General features: G+C 42.1%; 1 protein-coding gene across 1 annotated transcript in view; it reads right to left on the bottom strand.

The window, feature by feature from the left end:
* The window catches only part of DPF3 (double PHD fingers 3), a 200,691-nt gene that overhangs the window by 101,625 nt on the left and 79,620 nt on the right, over positions 1 to 19,446 (bottom strand). The window contains exons 2-3 of the mRNA XM_065402481.1: positions 10,559 to 10,719; positions 4,944 to 5,051 (exon numbers count right to left, since the gene is read on the bottom strand). Coding sequence (XP_065258553.1) covers positions 4,944 to 5,051; positions 10,559 to 10,719 — 269 coding nt within the window. The remainder of the gene's footprint in view (positions 1 to 4,943; positions 5,052 to 10,558; positions 10,720 to 19,446) is intronic.

Genomic DNA, 19,446 nt, shown 5'->3' with positions numbered 1-19,446 from the left:
TTTTCCAAACAGACTTAGAACCGATTGAAAAAAAAAAATAGGAGGAGTTGAGCAGTTAGAAATTCTACAAAACTACATAAATGGTCCATTTTGCTTACTAATTTCAAACATTTTGAAATTTTCTGACCAGGTCTAATAAAAAACAAAACAAAACAAAAAACTTCAGGAGTTCCTGTTCCCAGTCTTGTGCTCAGACTATGAGGCTGAATTTCACTCCAAAGTGATCTAGAAAGTATTATATCTGTGTACATGCTGTACAACCACAGGGTATACTATATCCAAATGTGCATTATATCTGTTGCTCTTCTATTTTGGCATGCAGCACTGTACGCTATAAAATACTTGATGAAAATTAAAGTCTATTCCTCAAAATGTTAAATGTTTCACTGCTTGTCCTCCCCACCACGTGTGCTGTACGTAGAACAGATGGTGGAAATCAAGGGATAATTTTGAGATATTCTCTAGGTCATCCAGACGTTGTCGGCTTGATGCAGAAATTACAGGGTGAAATTCTATGGCCTGTGTTATGCAGGAGTTCAGACCAGATAATCGTAATGGTCTCTTCTATGCGTCTGTGAGTTGTCCAAACCTAACATTTGACCTAACTGTACCATAAAACTGCCATAGTTTCACTGAGATTGCCCTAAATAAATAAATACATTTAAAAAAATAAATCATTTAAGTCACAGAGAAATCTATACAAAGAAATACAACATACATAATGGGCTTAAGTATCAAAGAGGTAGCCGTGTTAGTCTGGATCTGTAAAAGCAGCAAAGGTCTGGTCCACACTAACCCCCCACTTCGAACTAAGATACGCAACTTCAGCTACGTTAATAACGTAGCTGAAGTCGAAGTATCTTAGTTCGAACTTACCGCGGGTCCAGATGCGGCAGGCAGGCTCCCCCGTCGACTCCGCGTACTCCTCTCGCGGAGCAGGAGTACCGGCGTCGACGGCGAGCACTTCCGGGATCGATCCGGGATCGATTTATCGCGTCTAGACAAGACGCGATAAATCGATCCCAGAAGATTGATTGCTTACCGCCGGACCCGGAGGTAAGTATAGACGTACCCAAAGAGTCCTGTGGCACCTTATAGACTAACAGACGTTTTGGAGCATGAGCTTTCGTGGGTGAATACTCACTTCTTCAGATGCATGAGAAGTGGGTATTCACCCACGAAAGCTCATGCTCCAAAACGTCTGTTAGTCTATAAGGTGTCACAGGACTCTTTGCTGCTTTTATAATGGGCTTAATTCTTCTCACACAAGTGTTATACTCATGTAACTCCACTAACTTCAATGGGGTTACTCCCAATTCACATCTGTTTAAGTGAAAGCAGAGTCAGGCCCTGCACACACTAATCTCATGTTATTTGTTGCTCCCTCTGCTGGCCCTGCAGCAGCAGTTATCTGTGCAGACAGACGCCCAAACAAGAAAGTAAGCAGAGATAAGCAGGGTTCATTTCAAATACTGCAAAAAACGTAAGGGCTGGCTGGAACCAATGACTATCATATGGAAAAGGAAAAAAGAAATCCGCTAGAAAAAAATGTTATTTTTAAGCATTGGAGAGTATGTTACGAATAAACCCTCCATTGTTTAAAAAAATGCATAAGTGGTTGAATAAAAAGCAGATTTTAAAAACATATTTTAAGTTTAAGATTTGGGGGAATATTGCCAATAAAATATGGATTGGTAATGGGTTATGGAATTCCTCACCTTTAGGTCAATTCCAATCCCTGTCAGTAGAGATCCAAAGTTATTACCATCTTCTGGCTGTCAGGTCAAATTTGGGCCAAAATTTAGCATTTGCAATAATGTTTACAAAATCTGAGATCAATTCCTACACAAAAAACACCATTGTGGTGAAATTAAGTCTGCAGGCACATATCTGGGGTTTGAACTCTGATAAACAACAATTTTTAGGGTCTCATAGTTCCAGTGCACCTTGCTCAATTCACTTTAACTTTTACAGAAATGTTCTAATTTAGCCACAGATCTAACCTACCAATTTTGATTCCAATATAATCCTTTTTGCAGATTTTAGGGTTTATAATATAGCAGAAACTCAAAGGCAATTATGGAATACATTACAGTTTCCATGATTTTTTTAAACGTTAGTTAAAACACTTTATAAACAAACTTTTCCCTCCGACATTTGTAAGTGAAACATTGCAGTCTTGCACTACTGTTTGAGAACAAAGAGTGTAACTGACTAGAAAATGACTGGAACCAATGATGAAACTTATTAACCTATTTTAATTGGCCAAGCTGAGAGAAATGCTAAAAGGAAACAGTCTACATAGTGAAAAGTAGATTTGACTTTTTTTTCAGCTCTAATAATCAAGGATGTTATTTGAAACATAGGTAAGGAAAATTGAGACAAAGATGATCTTGTGGCTAAGGCACTGGACTGGGACTCAGGAGATGTGGGTTCTGTTCTTGGTTCAGTTTCCGGCTTTGCCACATACCTATTGTGTGACCATGGGCCAGTCATTTAATCTCTGTATGAGTAAGTTCCCTGCTACGTAGTTGTGCAGTGCCTAGCAGAATGGGGCTCTAGCTCTTGGTTGGGTCTATAGCCCCTATCAGAACATAAATAATAAAAATACTAAAACTGTCTTTTGAAAATATATCATTTTTAACTTGACTGTCCATTTAATGCCCCCAATCCTGAGAGGCACTGAACTCCTGGGCTATGATAAGCAACCTTCAGGATCAGGTGTAATGTCAGTAAGAGGATTTGAAGTGTTTGGATGAAGGGCACTATAGATTGCCTATAAAGATCCATGTGCATTCATACACAGATGCAGTGATTTATTTCCATGAGCCCTAATGCTTATTTCTTAAGATATGAAAGTACCATTGAAAGATGGAGTCCAGCATATGTGAAATTAAATGTCATAAATATTTAGTGTAATTCATAATTGCCTGGTAATACAAAGTGATAATGGTGGCTATATTGTCACTTTAAGTAGCTACTGCAAATGAACTTATGTAGTACTTTATTTCTGCCGCATGGTCTATGTGACAGAATGGTTGGGTTTTCATAATTAGTATTAACATAAAAATTGTTAGACTGTTGATCACATGATTTTACTACAGCTACCCATGCAACTGTACCAGTCTACAATGGCCAAACAGAGGTGGTTGTCCAAAGGTTGCTGTAGCAACAGCTATTTAGGAGTTAGATCACAAGATGTGAAGACGATAATTACTGTTAAATGAAAATATTTCACAAACTAAATTCCACAGGCACAGCGCTGGACACTAAGAGCATTGTTAATTATCAGAGAGATTTTTGTGAAATGTTCACATTAGCATGGAACTAAAAAATTACAGAGAAAATACTTTAATGCAATTGCCTTTCACACTAAAGGGGGCTTGTATTGAATGTATTTATTTTAATCATTAACCTTTTCGATTACCAAATGCAATTGGCTGAGACCTGGTCCTGTTTTTTTGACATCTACAGATGAAAAGTGCTATACAGTGCAAAAGTATATTGTATTATCATTATGATTTTATTACAATAGAGTAATTTCTCCTTTACACTGGTGTGAGATCACGATCAGTCCCCTGGTCTTGATTTTGTCCACGGTTTGTAACCCTTATTTGGCAATTACAGTATTTCCTTCCTTTTACCCATCTTATTAGTAACCTCTGCTATCATGGGGATAATGAGCCAAAACCTGGTCTCACTGAAGTCAACAAGAATTTTGCCTCTGACCTCCCTGGAGTCAAGACTTGGCTCTGCATCTTTTCTACCTCCTGCTCCACAAATGACTGCACTAAAACCAATTCCCTGGTATTGTTGCTCACCACTCAGTTCCCAGACACCTTCTGCTGCCAAACATTTTTTAATATTTTGTTAATTTATATTTTTAGTTGAGTGTGCGTGTTTTATACTGGCTGTGTCTCTCCTCTTGAAAACCACATACAGCTCCCAGTGTGTTCCCTCTTTCTCATACATTTACGACCCTAAAGACAGTACGCCTTTATTACTTACTGCATCGAGGAATGCACCACACTGCACTCTACCGGACACAGCTGCTGATCCTCCACATCTGCTTTACAATAACTCATTCAGCATCCAGACTCTCCATTTCAAATTAGTTTAGTGGTGGGGAAGAGCACCAAGGATAGCAAGGGTGAAAATCGAGGGGACTAAAACACACACACAATGTGCCACATCCTCACTAACTGTTATGATTAACTATTTATATTGCAGTAGCACCTATTGTGCTAGGCACTACATAAACTTATCAATGCACTATTCTGCACACAAATCAGTGGTCTCACCCCTCTTCCTAGCAAAGATTTCACAACAGATGCCATAGTGAAGCTTCATGTTACTAACACTTTGGAGGTCACTATACCAGGGTTCAAAAAAGAACTAGATATGTTCATGGAGGATAGGTCCATAAATGGCTTTTAGCCAGGATGGGCAGGGATGGTGTCCCTAGCCTCAGTTTGCCAGAAGCTGGGAATGGGTGACAGGGGATGGATCACTTGATTTCCTCTGGGGCACCTGGCATTGGTCACTGTCGGAAGACAGGATACTGGGCTGGATGGACCTTTGGTCTGACTCAGTATGGCTGTTCTTATGATAACTGATACCTACTTGTCCCGTTATATCCTTATGAATGGAAGACAAGATTCATGTAAGTGGGTTCAGCTCCTGTTGGTTTCAATGAGAGTTACACCCACTTATGCCAGGGATGAATTTGGCCTGCAGACTTGTATTTCTTTTATTTTCTAAAAAAAGAATAATGCAATGGACTTGATAAAATCTCAAAGAGAAAAAGAAGGAGACAGGCAAAGACAGAGTCCAGAGACTAAACGTCAGTGTTGTGCGTATGCCAGTCTTCACTTGATCCATGACACCTCAGTGAATGCAACACAGAGGAGAGAGAAAGTGAGAAAGAAATACAAAACACGTACCAGGTTTAATTTCCAGAAGCTTCAGCCTGGAGTCCTCAGGAGGATGTAAGCGTCTCTTTTTGCGCCAGCAGCGAGCAGGATATGTGTACAGCTGACCTGGGGCCAGTCCTGTGGGTTAAAAGCAAAAAATAAATGTGGTCACATTTGCATTTGTAAATCCCCATTATTTTCTCTAGCATCTCTGTTTCTCCATACCCAGTATTACCATACTATAGGGTTCAATCCTGCAAGGTGAGAAGCAGCTCAGGCAACTGAAGGTATTCGGCATCCCAGAAGCAGCTCAGCATCTTGCAGAATCAGCCCTACAGAGAAGCCACACGTCTCACTAACATATTTCACTCTGCGCAGGGGTTCACTGCAACCAGAGCTCCACATTAAAAAAAAAAAAAAAAAAGAATTATAATAGATAGGATGGGAATGGCTTTGACACCATGGACACAAATGGTCATTTTTGAACAACTTGACAATATCAAACCCATGTCAATAATGCAGAACAATCCTACCATATGGTGATAGCTGAGCGGTCTAAGCCAGCCTGGCATAACAGCAAAGAACATTCACCAAACCAGGAACAAAATCTACTCCCCAAACCAGATGATGATAATGAAAAAAACTGACACCCTACTTACTTGTGAAAACTGGGCCATCCCAGTTGCTCACCCCAAAAGAATAAGCAAATCAAATTTGGCAAGTGCAGCCTAAGTCTTCAGTTTGAAATATGGAGACTCCCAGAAAATAAAGTTCAAATCCTAGCAGGGTTGAGCCACCCTTTATCCTCTTGAGGCAGATAAACTGAGCATCAAGAAATTTACTGTGGGATGGGAGAGGCTTTTGGAGGAGATCCTGAAAATAAAGTTCTTGTCTGCCCTGCATGGATTGACACCTTCTGGAAGAATGGGGGTTGGCTCAGGTGGTCTTAGCAACAATTTCCCTTCCCTGTTATGCAGTGCAACAGTTGTTAACACCCTACCTCAGAGAATGCTGCATTTCAGTGGGTTGTGTATAGTCTATGACTGGCTTTGGAAGGAAAAACACTGTGAATTACCTAGCTCTTCCGTAGTGCTTGACATACTTCTTCCAGGCACTTTACAAACCTTAACTAGTATTTAAATTGCTATTATTAAGGTATACATTGTGACTGGCTGTGGGTCGTTGTGGGGGAGCATACAAGGACTCTAACCCTCCCACAAACATGCCCTGTGTAGGGGCATTCACAGCCTTACTCTGGTGTAAAAAATTGTGTGAGAGGAGAATCAGGCTCCTTGACCTGTCCCCTTGGGATGGGGGATCTGGGTAAAATCCTGCACCTGAGCTTTAACCCAAAACCTAACTTTTCAAATCTAAAAAAAAAAAAAAAAAAAAAGCTTTGGTTCTATTGTTTCTCGGTCTCTCACAAATTGGCACTTCTAGGCTCCAGCAAAGATGGTGAATCACAAACACCAAAATACTACAAACTCAGCTGGAATCAGGAAGTTCCAGAAATATTGTAGGAAGGCCTCCAGCCCAATCCGACACCAGATGGACTCAGATAAGCTCCTGCAGGCCTCCAAACTGACCCTATGAACCTTTTGAGGGGAGCTCTCCTCTGCTATTCAATAAATCCCTGGTCAGCAGTGTTCAGCCAGCCACTAAACAAACTTTCACTTGATCCAAACAGGTTTGATACCATTTTCAAGAGGGAAGATTTACACCATTGTCCCCCACCCCCCGACCACCAATCTATCAACATGATGACACAAGTAAAGTGTGAACCTTTGGTCATTTTTGTGGAGGAGGTGGCAAGAGAGGGCCTTTTACATCTGCTTTGAACCTACCTCCCCTACTCTGACTCTGCCTATGCCCACGGTAAAATATGTACAGTTCTTGCCCTCTCTAGTACTTGCTGGGTTGTCTTGCACTGCTGTGCCTTATAGGGCAACCACAGAAGGTTCCAACCATTTGCTTATAGAGGAAATAGCAGGACCTGCAGTGAGTTATGTTGTTTATCTCATTAGTGTAGGAGAGTCATAATTCAAAGCTTGCGTGAAAGGCTGGGGGAGGAAGGGAAAAGAGGGAGGGAGTTATGTGCAGTATTGTGTGAAATTAACCCTGAACTGTGTCGCGAGAGGCAGCCTTCTGACTCCTTTACAAGAGGGCTGTAAGAAACCAAGTTTATTCATGGGGCGTCTGACTCTCCTCTCCCCCTTTTAAACCCTGTGTAAGTGAAAGGAGGTTCTGGATCTTTTCTGTTTGCCTGCTTCAGGTTAGAGATGGGGGAAGTGAAGGCCAGTAACAAAGCAAAGGGGTGCATACAATCCAGACACCAGAGTGGCTGGTGGAGAATTCTCATTGGTTTAATATTGCCACAGCACACTATGTGCAGCCTGGAAATGGCAATGCTCCCACCACAGATAGATGCTGTGTCCCGTCACAATGGGGCTACAAGAGATGGATGGTACAGAGAGACCCAAGGGAGCACTAAATGAGCTAATCACATCAAGGAACAGCGAATATGGGGGAGGAGGGATTCTTGGTTTCTTTCTAAATCATTATAGTTTAAATAAAAAAGACCTCGGGTTTGGTCGCTGATGCAGATACAGGAGGTTTCAGCCTATTTAAATTCTAACCTAAACATGTCTTGCCACTAATCAGTCCTCACCACAGCCCTGTGAGAAAGGGAAACTCTACTATCGCCATTTCATAGACAGGGAAACTGAGGCACCGTGATGCAAGTAGGACTACGGTCGACAAATTTGCCCAAGATAACAGTGAGTTAGTGACAAACCTGGCCAAAGAACCCAGCTCTCCTGGCCCTGTGCTTTAAACACTAGACAATGATTCCTCCCATAAGTGTGTCTGGTACAAGGCTGCCTTGTGCCATCCTTGTAGCATATGCTCCCTCCAGCATCTGGCTTCTACATATAATAAATGCATACCTGCTTATGTGTGTGAGTGAGTTCAAATCAATAAAAATAGCAGTATCTCACTCATAATCAGATGCTGCAGGAACAGAAGTTCTTGGGGTAAATACATTAACAACAACAACAAGAAGAAGCAAAAATTAGCTTGTTTTGCCAAAGCATAATCTCCCTGGAACAGGGAGCTTTCAGATGAAACAAAACCAACAGTGGTCACTAAAGATCCCATGAGACTTTTCGTGAAGGAAGGTCCCCAGAGACCTAGACGAATTCCAGCTCAGGTAACTACATTCTGCCTACCCAAACTCCCCCTGCAGTTTCGAGTGGATAAGGTATTACCTCCTTCAGAACTTATCCTAAATGATAATGTAGTGTTGCTGTGCACTAATAACACAGCTTCTACATCCCACACCAGGAGTGGCTGCATTTCAGTGATCGGTGAAGTGACTCCCACGTATCCTTTACTTAGAGCTGGTCTTACTTTGGGTATTGTGAGGTTTAACTAATTAGGGCCAACCCTAGCCTCAGGACTTGTTTACATTGGGTGGGGGTGCGGCGGGAGGTGTTATGCTGGAATAGCCATTCCCCATGAATTCCATGTGTGGATGCTCTGACCCTGGAATGAGAGCACCTCATTCCGAATTAGTTTAATCTACTACCAAAATGGAGTAAACTAATTTGGAATAAGGCAATCTTATTCCAGAATAAAAGCATCCACACATGGAATTAATTGGGAATAGTTAATCTACTTTAAATTCATATGCTACCTTATTCTGTGTTAATATTTATGTACACACAAGCCCTGAGTCCTGGTGCGCAGGTGGAGAACAGTGCAAGATGCCTTCCCCCATTCTGTGCCCTGTGAAATGGCCAGGGAAAATTCCAGTCCCTGAATTTGATGGAATGTAGGAACTGTTTCCTCCGTATGCCCCTGGGCCAGCTATGATTCCACCTGGCCAGTCACAGAGAAAAGAACAGGTTGCACCATCCCAAGACTGTGGAACTGTCTACCACAAGAAATAAGAATGACCAAGGACCTCCCCACAAATAAAACTAGACACAAAAACACATCTTGGACTTAGCTTTCCCTCAACCTGCACCCATACAAAATGCACATGAACACACACAGAAACCAAGAGCTAGAAACTAGTCCAGACATTTCTCCCAGAGGCTAGGAAGGAAGAAAGAGTGAGAGATTGTTATTTCTCTTCTTAAACACTTGAGACATTCAGATTCTATAGCCATTTAAGCACCTAGATAGATTTGCTGAAACACATGCAAAAAAGTGGGGCTAAAATGAGGGAACACAACCTGCTTCCTGCCACTATTCTTATTTGCAAAAGCATCACTACGGAGTTTTATCTGAACATAACCAGTCTGCTCCCTCCACAGCTGCAAACCCCAAGAACCAAAGCCCACTCACCTTACTTCTACAAGTAGGCCCGTTGACTTCCATGGGACTACTCACAAGAGTAAAGAAGCAGGACATGGCGCTAGTACTGCACACATAGATGCTGTCCCTTATTAGAAATCGCATTCCTCATGAGAGACCCACATTTACCTCTTCTGCCCCAGGCCACCACCACCACCACCGCCACCACTGCCGCCGCCATCTTGGTATGATTTCATTTTTGCTTACTGTAAATGATTTACGCAAAAAGGAAACCCATAAATCACAAATTATACAAAATGCTATTTTGGCTCTAAAATGAATCACATATTAGTTAAGGAGAGGGTGCAACCTCCATTATCCAACCATCAAATATCCAAAACAGAGCTATATCATCCAATGTCTATTGAACTGAGAACGTCAGTTATCCAGAACCCCAATTATTTATAAATGTGTACACTTCCCACCAAGGCACTTGGATAATCAACCCTTCACTGTAAATTTTGGGTGTTTCCCTCTTATTTTGGGTCTTTGTCCCAAATATTGGGGGGGGGGGGGGAAACTTGGCATAGATCAAAGTGTCAAAAATTCCATTCTCTCAACAAATAATGCATCTGGCTACATTCTCAATGGCTTCAGTGGGAGTTTTGTTACAGTAGGGTGCTTAGGGTTGACCCAACAATAATACTTTAACTTCCACGCGAGGATCTCAATCTGTTCTACAAACATTAATGAATTAGAACCTGATCGAAAGCCCATTGAAGTCAATGGAGGTCTTTTTCAGTGGACTTTGGATCAGGCCCATATTGCCTTTGTAACATATTTACGAGAACATTTATCCTCCTTTCATAGATGGAAAACTGAGACACAGAGGTGAAGACCAAGTGATCTGTCTAAGGCAGGGCTGGGAACAGAATCTAGATCTCTTGACTCCTGGTCCCCTGCTCTAATCACAAGTGAATTTCAGAAGATAAGACTCTCCCTAAATGTATGTTTCCTATTGAGAAATCAGGTTAGTGAGAGAGTCTTCCCTCTTTTAGAATATTTCCAAGGCTCTCTTGGGTAGAGGTCCTCTGTTATGCAACTAACTCAGATCAATAGCAATAAAGGAGCTGTGATGATGCAGCATTAGAAACTATGTCAAGCAATAGAAAGAATAAGTAGGATCTGCTCTCTGCAGTTACCAAAGGGAATCCCCTCCAGGCCCGGAGGTTTAGGCAACTTCTCCTATGTGTGTGGCCCTTAACAGGTTTGAGTTTTTAGTAATTAAACCCCATGAGGGCTCAGCGGCCTGCGCTCCATACACACATGCACAGAATGCTGCCTACCTGGTCCCCGATGCCTCTTCTCCATCCAGATGTAGCAGTTGTTCTGAGCTACCCCAGTCTGCGAATCCAGGAAGGGGAGGCGGACGCTGCGCTCGGCGCACAGCCGAGAGTTGTAGCTGCGGCAGTGCTCGATGGCTTCTTTGTAGAACTGGTCTCCAAGTCTGCCAGGAGGAAAAGAGCAGAGAGTAAGAGATTGCTTTGGTCTCCCTGAACAAGTAATGGAAAGAAGGGGACATGGGGTCAATTAAAAATGGACGAGCGGAAATACTTTCCCCAGACACATTGTACGCATTAACCTGAGGCGCTTACTGCCACAGGGTGTCACTGAGGCAGAGTAGTAAGAGTCATAAGAAGATTAGACACTGAGGGTATGTCTATACTGCAGCTGGGAGCAAGAGTCCCAGCCCAGGTAGACAGACCTGTGCTAACAGGGCTCAAGCTATCATGCTAAAAATAGCAGCGTGGATGTTGCTGCACTGGCAGAGGCTCAGGCTAGCCACCCAAGCTCAGACTCACCTGATCAGGTGGCTAGCACCAGTGCAGCAACATCCACACTGCTATTATTAGCGTGATAACTTGAGCCCTGTTAGTGCAGGCCAGTCTACCTAGGCTGGGATGCTCACTCCCAGCTGCAATGTAGACATACCTTTAAGGATAAAGCAATCATCAGTCAGGGAAATAGACGGCTCTGGGTAATGGGAGGCAAAGTTTTTCACTTCTAGTGTGCCGGTTCGAATCCAGCTCACAAAATGAGCCCATAGTTTTGTTCCGTATCGGAGGGCAACTTCCGCAGTATGTTTGAACAACTGAAAAGCTGCTTTAAAAAGGGCCAGTTTAAAAGAACTCCACTTCAAAACCTGCAGACACACACCGCTGCTCCAAGGCTGGTCCTGCAGGTGAGATGCAGGCTCTGCCTGCTTATGGTTGTGTGTCCCCTGAGCTAGCAATAGGGACTTATCTGTGCTCCTAGGTAGAATAATCAGGGAGAGTGGAGAGCTAAGTACAGCTGCACGTTAAGGGTTTGGCTTGATATATAACATGTTAGCCCATAGTTTGTAAAGTGCTTGTGGTCCTTTAGATGACTGGCACTACAGAAATGAAACATACCAGTATGTGCAACGTGGCACAAGGTGACCACTGCAAGGGACAGGAAAGAAATCTAACCCTTGCCCCTTTACAGCTTTCCACAGCTGGCTTAGGGCATTGGCCAGGAAGTAGGATACTAGATTTACCAGCATGACAAATCTTTTGTTCTTGAGTTTATAAAGGTGGGATGATATTTAAAGAGACTTCTCATTATCATATCATTTATTTGATAAATAGCCATTTGTTCCAAACTTCGTGAACCCTTCGGCTTCTATAGAGAATGGTAAAAAAACAAAAACAAAAACAAAAACAAACTGCACACCAGAGAGAGCCCGAAATTTCCTAGTTAGCTTCTTTAATAGTGAGAAAGGCATCCTTTCAACAATGTGGGGCCAAATTCTCCAGTATGTTGTGCCACTTTGATGACACAGATTGGCCATCGAGCTGGAGTGTCACAAAGCTGCCACTGCATACCCCTGGAGCTGGCCCTCATCCTATTGGGTGAAATTCAGCAATGGGCATAAGTTGATCAGAAAATAGGTGTAAGTGGTAAAGTAGTATAACTTGCACTGAATTTGGCATTCATTAGTCTGCAACAAGAGAGAAAATTGCATGCCAAGGGAGCAAAAGTGGAGGAGGGGGGAAAGCAGCCAATAAAAAGGTGTCAGATATAGGAGCTACACATAACAGCTGATATAGCCTCAAGCTGCAACAGCTTTTCAGAGGACTGTCCAATTGTTTCTTGCAGCAGACAACACGCATGGTGTATCTAGCCCCTCTCAGCCCCATCTTCCCCCTCTGTCCACTGGCCCCAGAACCAATACAGGCCTGGCCCCTTGCATGCAATCCTGAAGAGGATGGGAGAGGACAGTAATGTGGAGGTACAGTCCATGCAGAGAGAGTTCTGCATACAGCAGGATCTTCTCTGCACTCAGATCCCAGGGAGACAATACCAGGCCCCTGCTTCCAGGGAGGGGAAAAAGCTGCACATACTGTATGAGATTGACTGAGTAGAAATGAAAACTTATTAAAAGCTATAATTAAAGCTGGCTTTCACATAAACTTGTGTAATCAAAGTCAGTAACAAGGAAACTCAGATTGATCAAAGATTAACAGTTCTCACAAACACTTTGAGTATCAGCAATGCGAAGTCAAATTCCTTCCTATGTTAAACCAGGGATGTTCAGACATACTGAGGTCTTTATAGAACAAAGAGTAGAAACTGGATGAAAACAAACTGTCACCCACTGCACAGGTTCTTTGTGTACTAAGAATCACACACACACCACCCCCAATGAAATATGAGCATGACCGGCATACTGTATTTACAAAAACTCAACAGAATAAACTACAGCAACCAGGATAGGAGTCATAGCTGGAGACTAATTCAGTTTCCATCGTGCTGTAAACTGAAAATAACTGTAAATCTTTGACTGTTAAATATTTGGCTTAAAGTGACACTGTCAAGTATGGTTTAAGCCTAAAATTTGGGTTTTCCTACAAGGGGAAGAAAGGTTTTCCAAAACTTAAATGTGTTTAGAAGCTGACAGTCTAGTAGATCAAATTCATCCTCCATGTAACTCCATTGAGAGTTATGTTTGGCTGGAGACTAGATATTTCATACCAACTGTAATTATTTTTAAATTAGAGCTTTTTCTCTTCTATAAAAAATGTTAATTAGTTAATTGAGATGTGGATGCAAGGTTCTGGTTTGGACCCAATCACCTCTGAACTTTAGGGAAGTTTGGATCCAGATTCAAACTTCACAGTTGACTCTTTTATGATGAGCAGAATCTAAAAACCCCAAATCCAAAAAACTCAAACTTTGGAGAAGTGGGGTATCTACAGTGGTGGTCTGAGGGTTGGGCCAAGCTCTGGTTCTGAAGGCTGAAACCATGGAGAATAATTGACATTAAAAAGCAAAGCAACATTTTATTACATCAGTTATATCTTAATGGAAAACTTTGTTATTTTGTTTGTTTTAACATGAACTTCCCTGGAATCACAATACGAGTAATATTATTAGTATTAAAGGCGTCAAGGGAGGTCAAGAGCCTATTGTGCTGGGCATTGTACATACACATAAGAGAAAGACAGCCTGCCCCAAAGAACTTACAGGCTAAATAGATAGGACAGATAAAGGGTGGGAAGGGAAACAGGGAACTGAAGTGACATAAGCAAAACTTAATGGACCAATCTATTTTTACTGACCAAGTTCAACGAAGAGTAAAAAGTAAACAAACCACATTAATAGTGAAAAGTAAATTACATTTTAAAAATTCTTTCAGGTTTAATCATTTAGTGTAATTAGCAACACAGGTTAGGAAAACCATTCATAAAATATGTAAGACCTGCTTATCATCTCTCTAAACACTGATGTTATGCTAATACAATTACCCTGACTTCAGGGGAATGTCCCTGGCATAGCACCCAGGTAACAGGGTGACGAATCAGGCCCCATGATTTCTGTTAAGTCTATGTCCTTTTAAATGTTGAGAAATGAAGATTTTCTACTCATCAGTAACAGCCTGATCTAACCCCGAGCAAAGTCAATGGATAATAATCCTTCCCTTCTTGCAACCTTTGTCTTGTCTATTTAGACTGTAAACCCTTCAAGGCAGAGATAGTCACATACTATTTGTCTGTACAGTACCTAGCACTACTTTAATACAAGAGTTAGATTGGGCCCTAGGTCACTATTAAAGACAGTGATCCTACGTTACACCTTAGCTGCTTTGTATCCCTTCACATCCTTCAGGATTCCTCTTGAATACAGGAAAGCCCAGGCCGGCATAGAGCCAATGTAGCAGCTCTGTGCCACTCCCTTCCATCCTGCCCTGGTACAGGGTACATTGCCAGAGGGTGAGCGCATGCTACCGATCTCTAGCTGCTAGAGTAGCTCAAAGCTAGGCATAATTTAGAGCATTCTTTAGCACCTGTCACATCTCAGATTAGAAACCAAGGGATGAAATACTCATTAAAAACAAATAGCCAGCCAACCCCAGAAGAGATCACACTAACTTATCACCCCCAGAAATTTTATGCCATTAAAATACAGCTCCTAGATGCTTACCAGACCCTGGGTACCTCCACCTTCAAACTTGGATTGGATCCAGTCCCACAGAGGTCAGACCCTTCTCTTCTGTAGTATCGTTTCCCTCTATGGCAGTGCTCATTACAAACAATGGAGGTGTTAAGATGAAAATAAAAGGAGAGAGAAACAAGCAGCCTTTTCTCTCTGGAGGTTTGCTAGTGTCCCTAGCTGTGCTGAAGTGCAGAGAATTCACTATCCTTCCCAAGAGCAACAGCATGCCCACTGAGATTTTATTTTCTATACTTTTTGGCTCTACTCTTATTTTAAGACCAAGTGTCATTGCACGGGCTGAGGAGTGCAATTAGAAAATACGTAAACCTGAAACTGCTCAAGAAACCAATACTTGACACTAGTGACCTGACTAACTACCATCCCATTTCAAACCTTGGCAAGATTCAAGAAAACAGTGATAAATCAACTCCAGCAACACAACCTCAGCAGATAATGTGGACTCTCCCAGCCTGACTTCATAGCAGAGTCTGGTAATGAAGCAGCAATGGGGTTTCGGGGCTCCTCATGGAGTTGGACTGAGGTGACTCAATCACGCTGATACTGCTCAATCTATCAGCTGCCTTTGACACTGCTGATCATGAGGTACTGCTGACTCAACTACTTGTCTTGGCACGTCATGAGAGAATTGTGCTATGTTGGCTACACTCATTCCTTTCCAACAGATCCCCAAAGACCCATGATGGACAGCTGCTCCTCCTCCAAGAGCTCTGACGTGCAGAGTGCCTCAGAGCTCAGTCCTGTCACCACTTCTATTTAACAACATCTAGGCAGAACCTTAGGGGATATTGTGAGATGACGTGGGCTACAATGTCAGTAATACATTGACACACTGCTGTATGTACCCTTCTCAACTAACCCAGGGAGCAACTAACCCAGATATCTCAGTGTAGGAAGGAGGGTGCAAAGGAGGAAAAAGAAGCTGGCCCAACTGGAATCTAGGCAAGAATGAAGTGAAGCTGTCTGGAAGCAAGAAATGTTCTGAGGAACTGAGGAGCTAAGATAGTCCATTAGGACTCCAAGGACTTGCACCATCACTGACATGGACAATCAAATAGAAGCAGTCACCAAAAGTGCCTTCCCCCATCTCCAACTAGCAAGAAGACTCCATTCTATTCCTCCCAAAAGATGGTCTGATCACAGTCATTTATGTTCATCACCTCCAGCTGGACTATTGTGATTCTCTCTACCCAGGCCTAGGTAAGTTCACAAAGAAAAAAAAGCTAGTACACAATGTGGCAGTTTACCTTCAGATTCTGCTGTGGGATTTTGGGATATCTATCACACTTGGTCCAGAATCAGCAAAGACAGTTTGTTTGTTTTTTGTCTAATCTATCTGACCAACCTATCAGAATTTCTAAAGGGCCTGTCATCATCGTATTTAGGTATTGCATATGGATTATAAAATCCATTGAGAACAGCCCAGAGGAGCACTCAGTCTTTGTTTAATTATAGTCTGATACCCTTATGTACACCATTAAGATTTTTTTCTGTCAGGTTCGTTGGGAGATGCTATGGCACAGTGGTGAGGGCACCACACAAGATCCTCAAATGATGTACAAGGGTTTGAATATGAGTGAAGGCAAGGCAGACATTTCCAGAAAGGCCATGGAATGACCTGATCTGTTTGCAAAATAGGTTCTTTTGGTTTTTAAATATGAACCTGGCTTCTTTCATGCTGCCTCACACATACGCCTCCCAGCCTCTCCTGCTTTCTGAGGCTCAGAGTCCATCAAACATCCATCCCACTTCTATACCAGCTGATTGGCTTTGCTCTGTGGGAGAAGGGCAATCTTATGCAATTTTCCACAGCATCGGAGTCAGACCTCTATTTTTAATCCAGCCATGATTTCTTAAGACATTTGCAACCTGCTGTTTGGATGCTGTAGGGTCTGGTAGGAAAACAGACAGGAAAAGAAAAAGAAAAAAAGACGTTCCCTACATACTGTTTCAGTGGATAGCACGTGTATATTTTAGTCTATATATCAGATTGCAAAGCAGTATAGAGATGTAGGAAAAATACTAAATGTGTGTTGTAGAAATGCCTGAAGGTCTCATCAGGGTCAAGGCCCCATTGTGCCAGGTTCTGTACATTGTGCCTGGCAAAGGAGATTGGGAGGAGGGAAGGCATCAGAAAGTTGATTACAGGTTACTGATTCAGTGCCAGCCCAGCCCATGTATTAGAGCAGCCAGGGAGCTACTATAATTTACACCATTGGCATAAGAACCTAAGGAACCTTATGCCAGTGGAAGATCAGTGTAACGTGCACCCATCCCCAGCATCCCCCCTATATGTTTTTGCCAGGGGACATCTCTCCTTGTGAAGGGGAACTCTGCTGGCCATTAATGGAGAGAATCCAGCCCTTCAGTGCTGCCTGAGTGGTGCTAGAGGGCTGGATCCTACCAGAGAATCTGGCCCCACAGACTAAGCACACTAGTGTCATTGTTCTGAATTTTTATTTATTTATTTATTTTTACATTCACAGGTTATATTTTAATCCAATTTGAAATTTCAGCTGTCTCATGTAAATAAACTGGCTGCAGAAGGATAGTTACAAATGGAGGCATAGCATGAAATTTCAGCTGTCTCATGTAAAAAAACTGGCTGCAGAAGGATAGTTACAAATGGAGGCATAGCAAGAAATGCAGTATGTGAAGCGGATTTGTTTAGTCCCGCCACTCCTGTCAGGAAGGCATGTGTGTCCCGGCAGCATCTCCATTCAAAAAAAAAAAGGAACATCAGGCTATGACGCAAGCTCATGCTTCTGGGATGAACACAGTACCTTATTCAGCACCAAAGCGTTAACATTCAAGTTCGTTAGCTAGACACTGCTGTTTCCTACATGTTAGGTAATGACTTTCAGGGGTCAGGTGAGTTAGTTCAGAAGGTGAATTTCTTTGCAATTTTCAGGGACACTGGGCTTTGAACAGCAGTAATTTATCCACATTGCCCCTTCCTCCCTCCATCCATTCCCATTGGGAGTCAGGTTAGGTGGTAGTCTCCACACCACAAAACAGGGTACCTGTACAGCTCTATTAGACTCAGCATAGTGACCGATTAGGTTAAGCTCAGAGGCAGGTTCCTTGAAAGTATCTCGGAGTATCTACTCTCTCTCAGGCCAGAGATCCTGTTTTAAAGAGGTGCTGTATCATCCAATTAAACTAACAACAGGTGGACAAGATAATAACCTAGACCCCTTTTGTAGATGAAGACAGCAACCAGAATTCAGATTGATGCTAATCTCCTCAGAAGGTCCTGTGCTCTCTCTTAAATTGCTAAAGATGTGAACTAGTGAAACCTTACGCACCAAAAAAGGATGATCAGTGACTGGCATCCAAGAGATTTTTGTTTAGAAAGGGGGACTTAACATTTCAAGCAGCAGAGGTTTGGGAGCATAAGAAATCTCTTTAGCTCTGATTAACTTAATCTGATCACAAATCTAGGGCCAGCTTCAGTAAAAAGCAAAGTCTTTCCATGCAACTCTCACAGTCTAGAATTCCCATACTGGGCTCGTCTTTTCCATCTGGACAGCCTGGAATGGTAGGAATTTGGACCAGTAAGAAGTGTAGTCTGCTGATCTGACCTGTCCGGAAGGCAGCAGACTTGAGTTCTAATTCTGGCTTTGACACAGACTCCCTCAGAGGCTTGGGCATGGCAGTTAATCTCTCTTTGTCTCAGTTCCCCTATCTGCAATGCGGGGGCAATACTACTGGCCTGCCTCGGTGGTGTGGATTACTTTAGTGATGATTGTAAGCCCTTTTTGAAGATACAAGCTGTGATTCACTGTGAGTGAAAATTATTGGCCTGTGATATACAGGAGATCAGCCTAGACTCTTGGTTTTAAACTCTATGAAAGTTATTTACATGATTGTAAAATGCCACTCAGTCAGAATGGTAGAATTTTGCACAGGTGTAAATAACTCTGCTGGTTGCAAAGCAATGCAGATTTTTCTGTTGGGCTTCCCCATCATACAAAATTGTAATTATGCTAAAATTTCAGGTGCTTCCCCCAGCACAAGACTTTGACCTGATTTTCAAAGGACCTGATTTTCCACTGTGTTTCCCCTTTTGTAGTCATTTTGAAACAATTCTTATACAGTACAGTTTTATACCCATTTTGCGCAGGTGAAAGTGATCGCACAAGAAGCAAGGCAATGGAGTGTCAGGCCAATACCGTACAACCAACACCAAGTGTGGGAGCAACAAGTGCTTTGTAACCCGAGCCATTCTGTCTCCCCACTAACTACTTTGCGGTGAAAACACCAGCAACACAATGTGATCCTTGCAATCAAATAATATATTATATAGATACAGAATAAATCCACAGAAACTTAATAATTAGAATTTACTTTGCATCTGAGGTTAGCCTTGGAAAAGGCAAAACATTCAACCACAAACAAAAAATATTTTTAAAACAGTCCACTAATTCTGAATAGATATAATTTGCAGTTTCATTGCCATGGTACAGCATAATTAATACAATAAACATACATAAGGAAACAACAAAACCTATTCCATTCAGCTATTATTACCACAACAACAAATACTTGTGGTTGATAATTAAATTTTCTACTCTCTCAAAATCATACTTAGCTTCAATAATAAAGGTTTTGCCTCTTTTAGTTATTAAATCTTTTTATCACAAAGGGACAACTCTGTTACTGATGTAACTCAAAAGACTTGAGTGAATTACAACAG

This window comes from Emys orbicularis, chromosome 4 (assembly GCF_028017835.1).
Source record: "Emys orbicularis isolate rEmyOrb1 chromosome 4, rEmyOrb1.hap1, whole genome shotgun sequence".
Taxonomy (NCBI): Eukaryota; Metazoa; Chordata; order Testudines; family Emydidae; genus Emys; species Emys orbicularis.
Note: the sequence above shows the minus strand (reverse complement) of the source record. Positions and strands in the feature narration are given on the sequence as shown.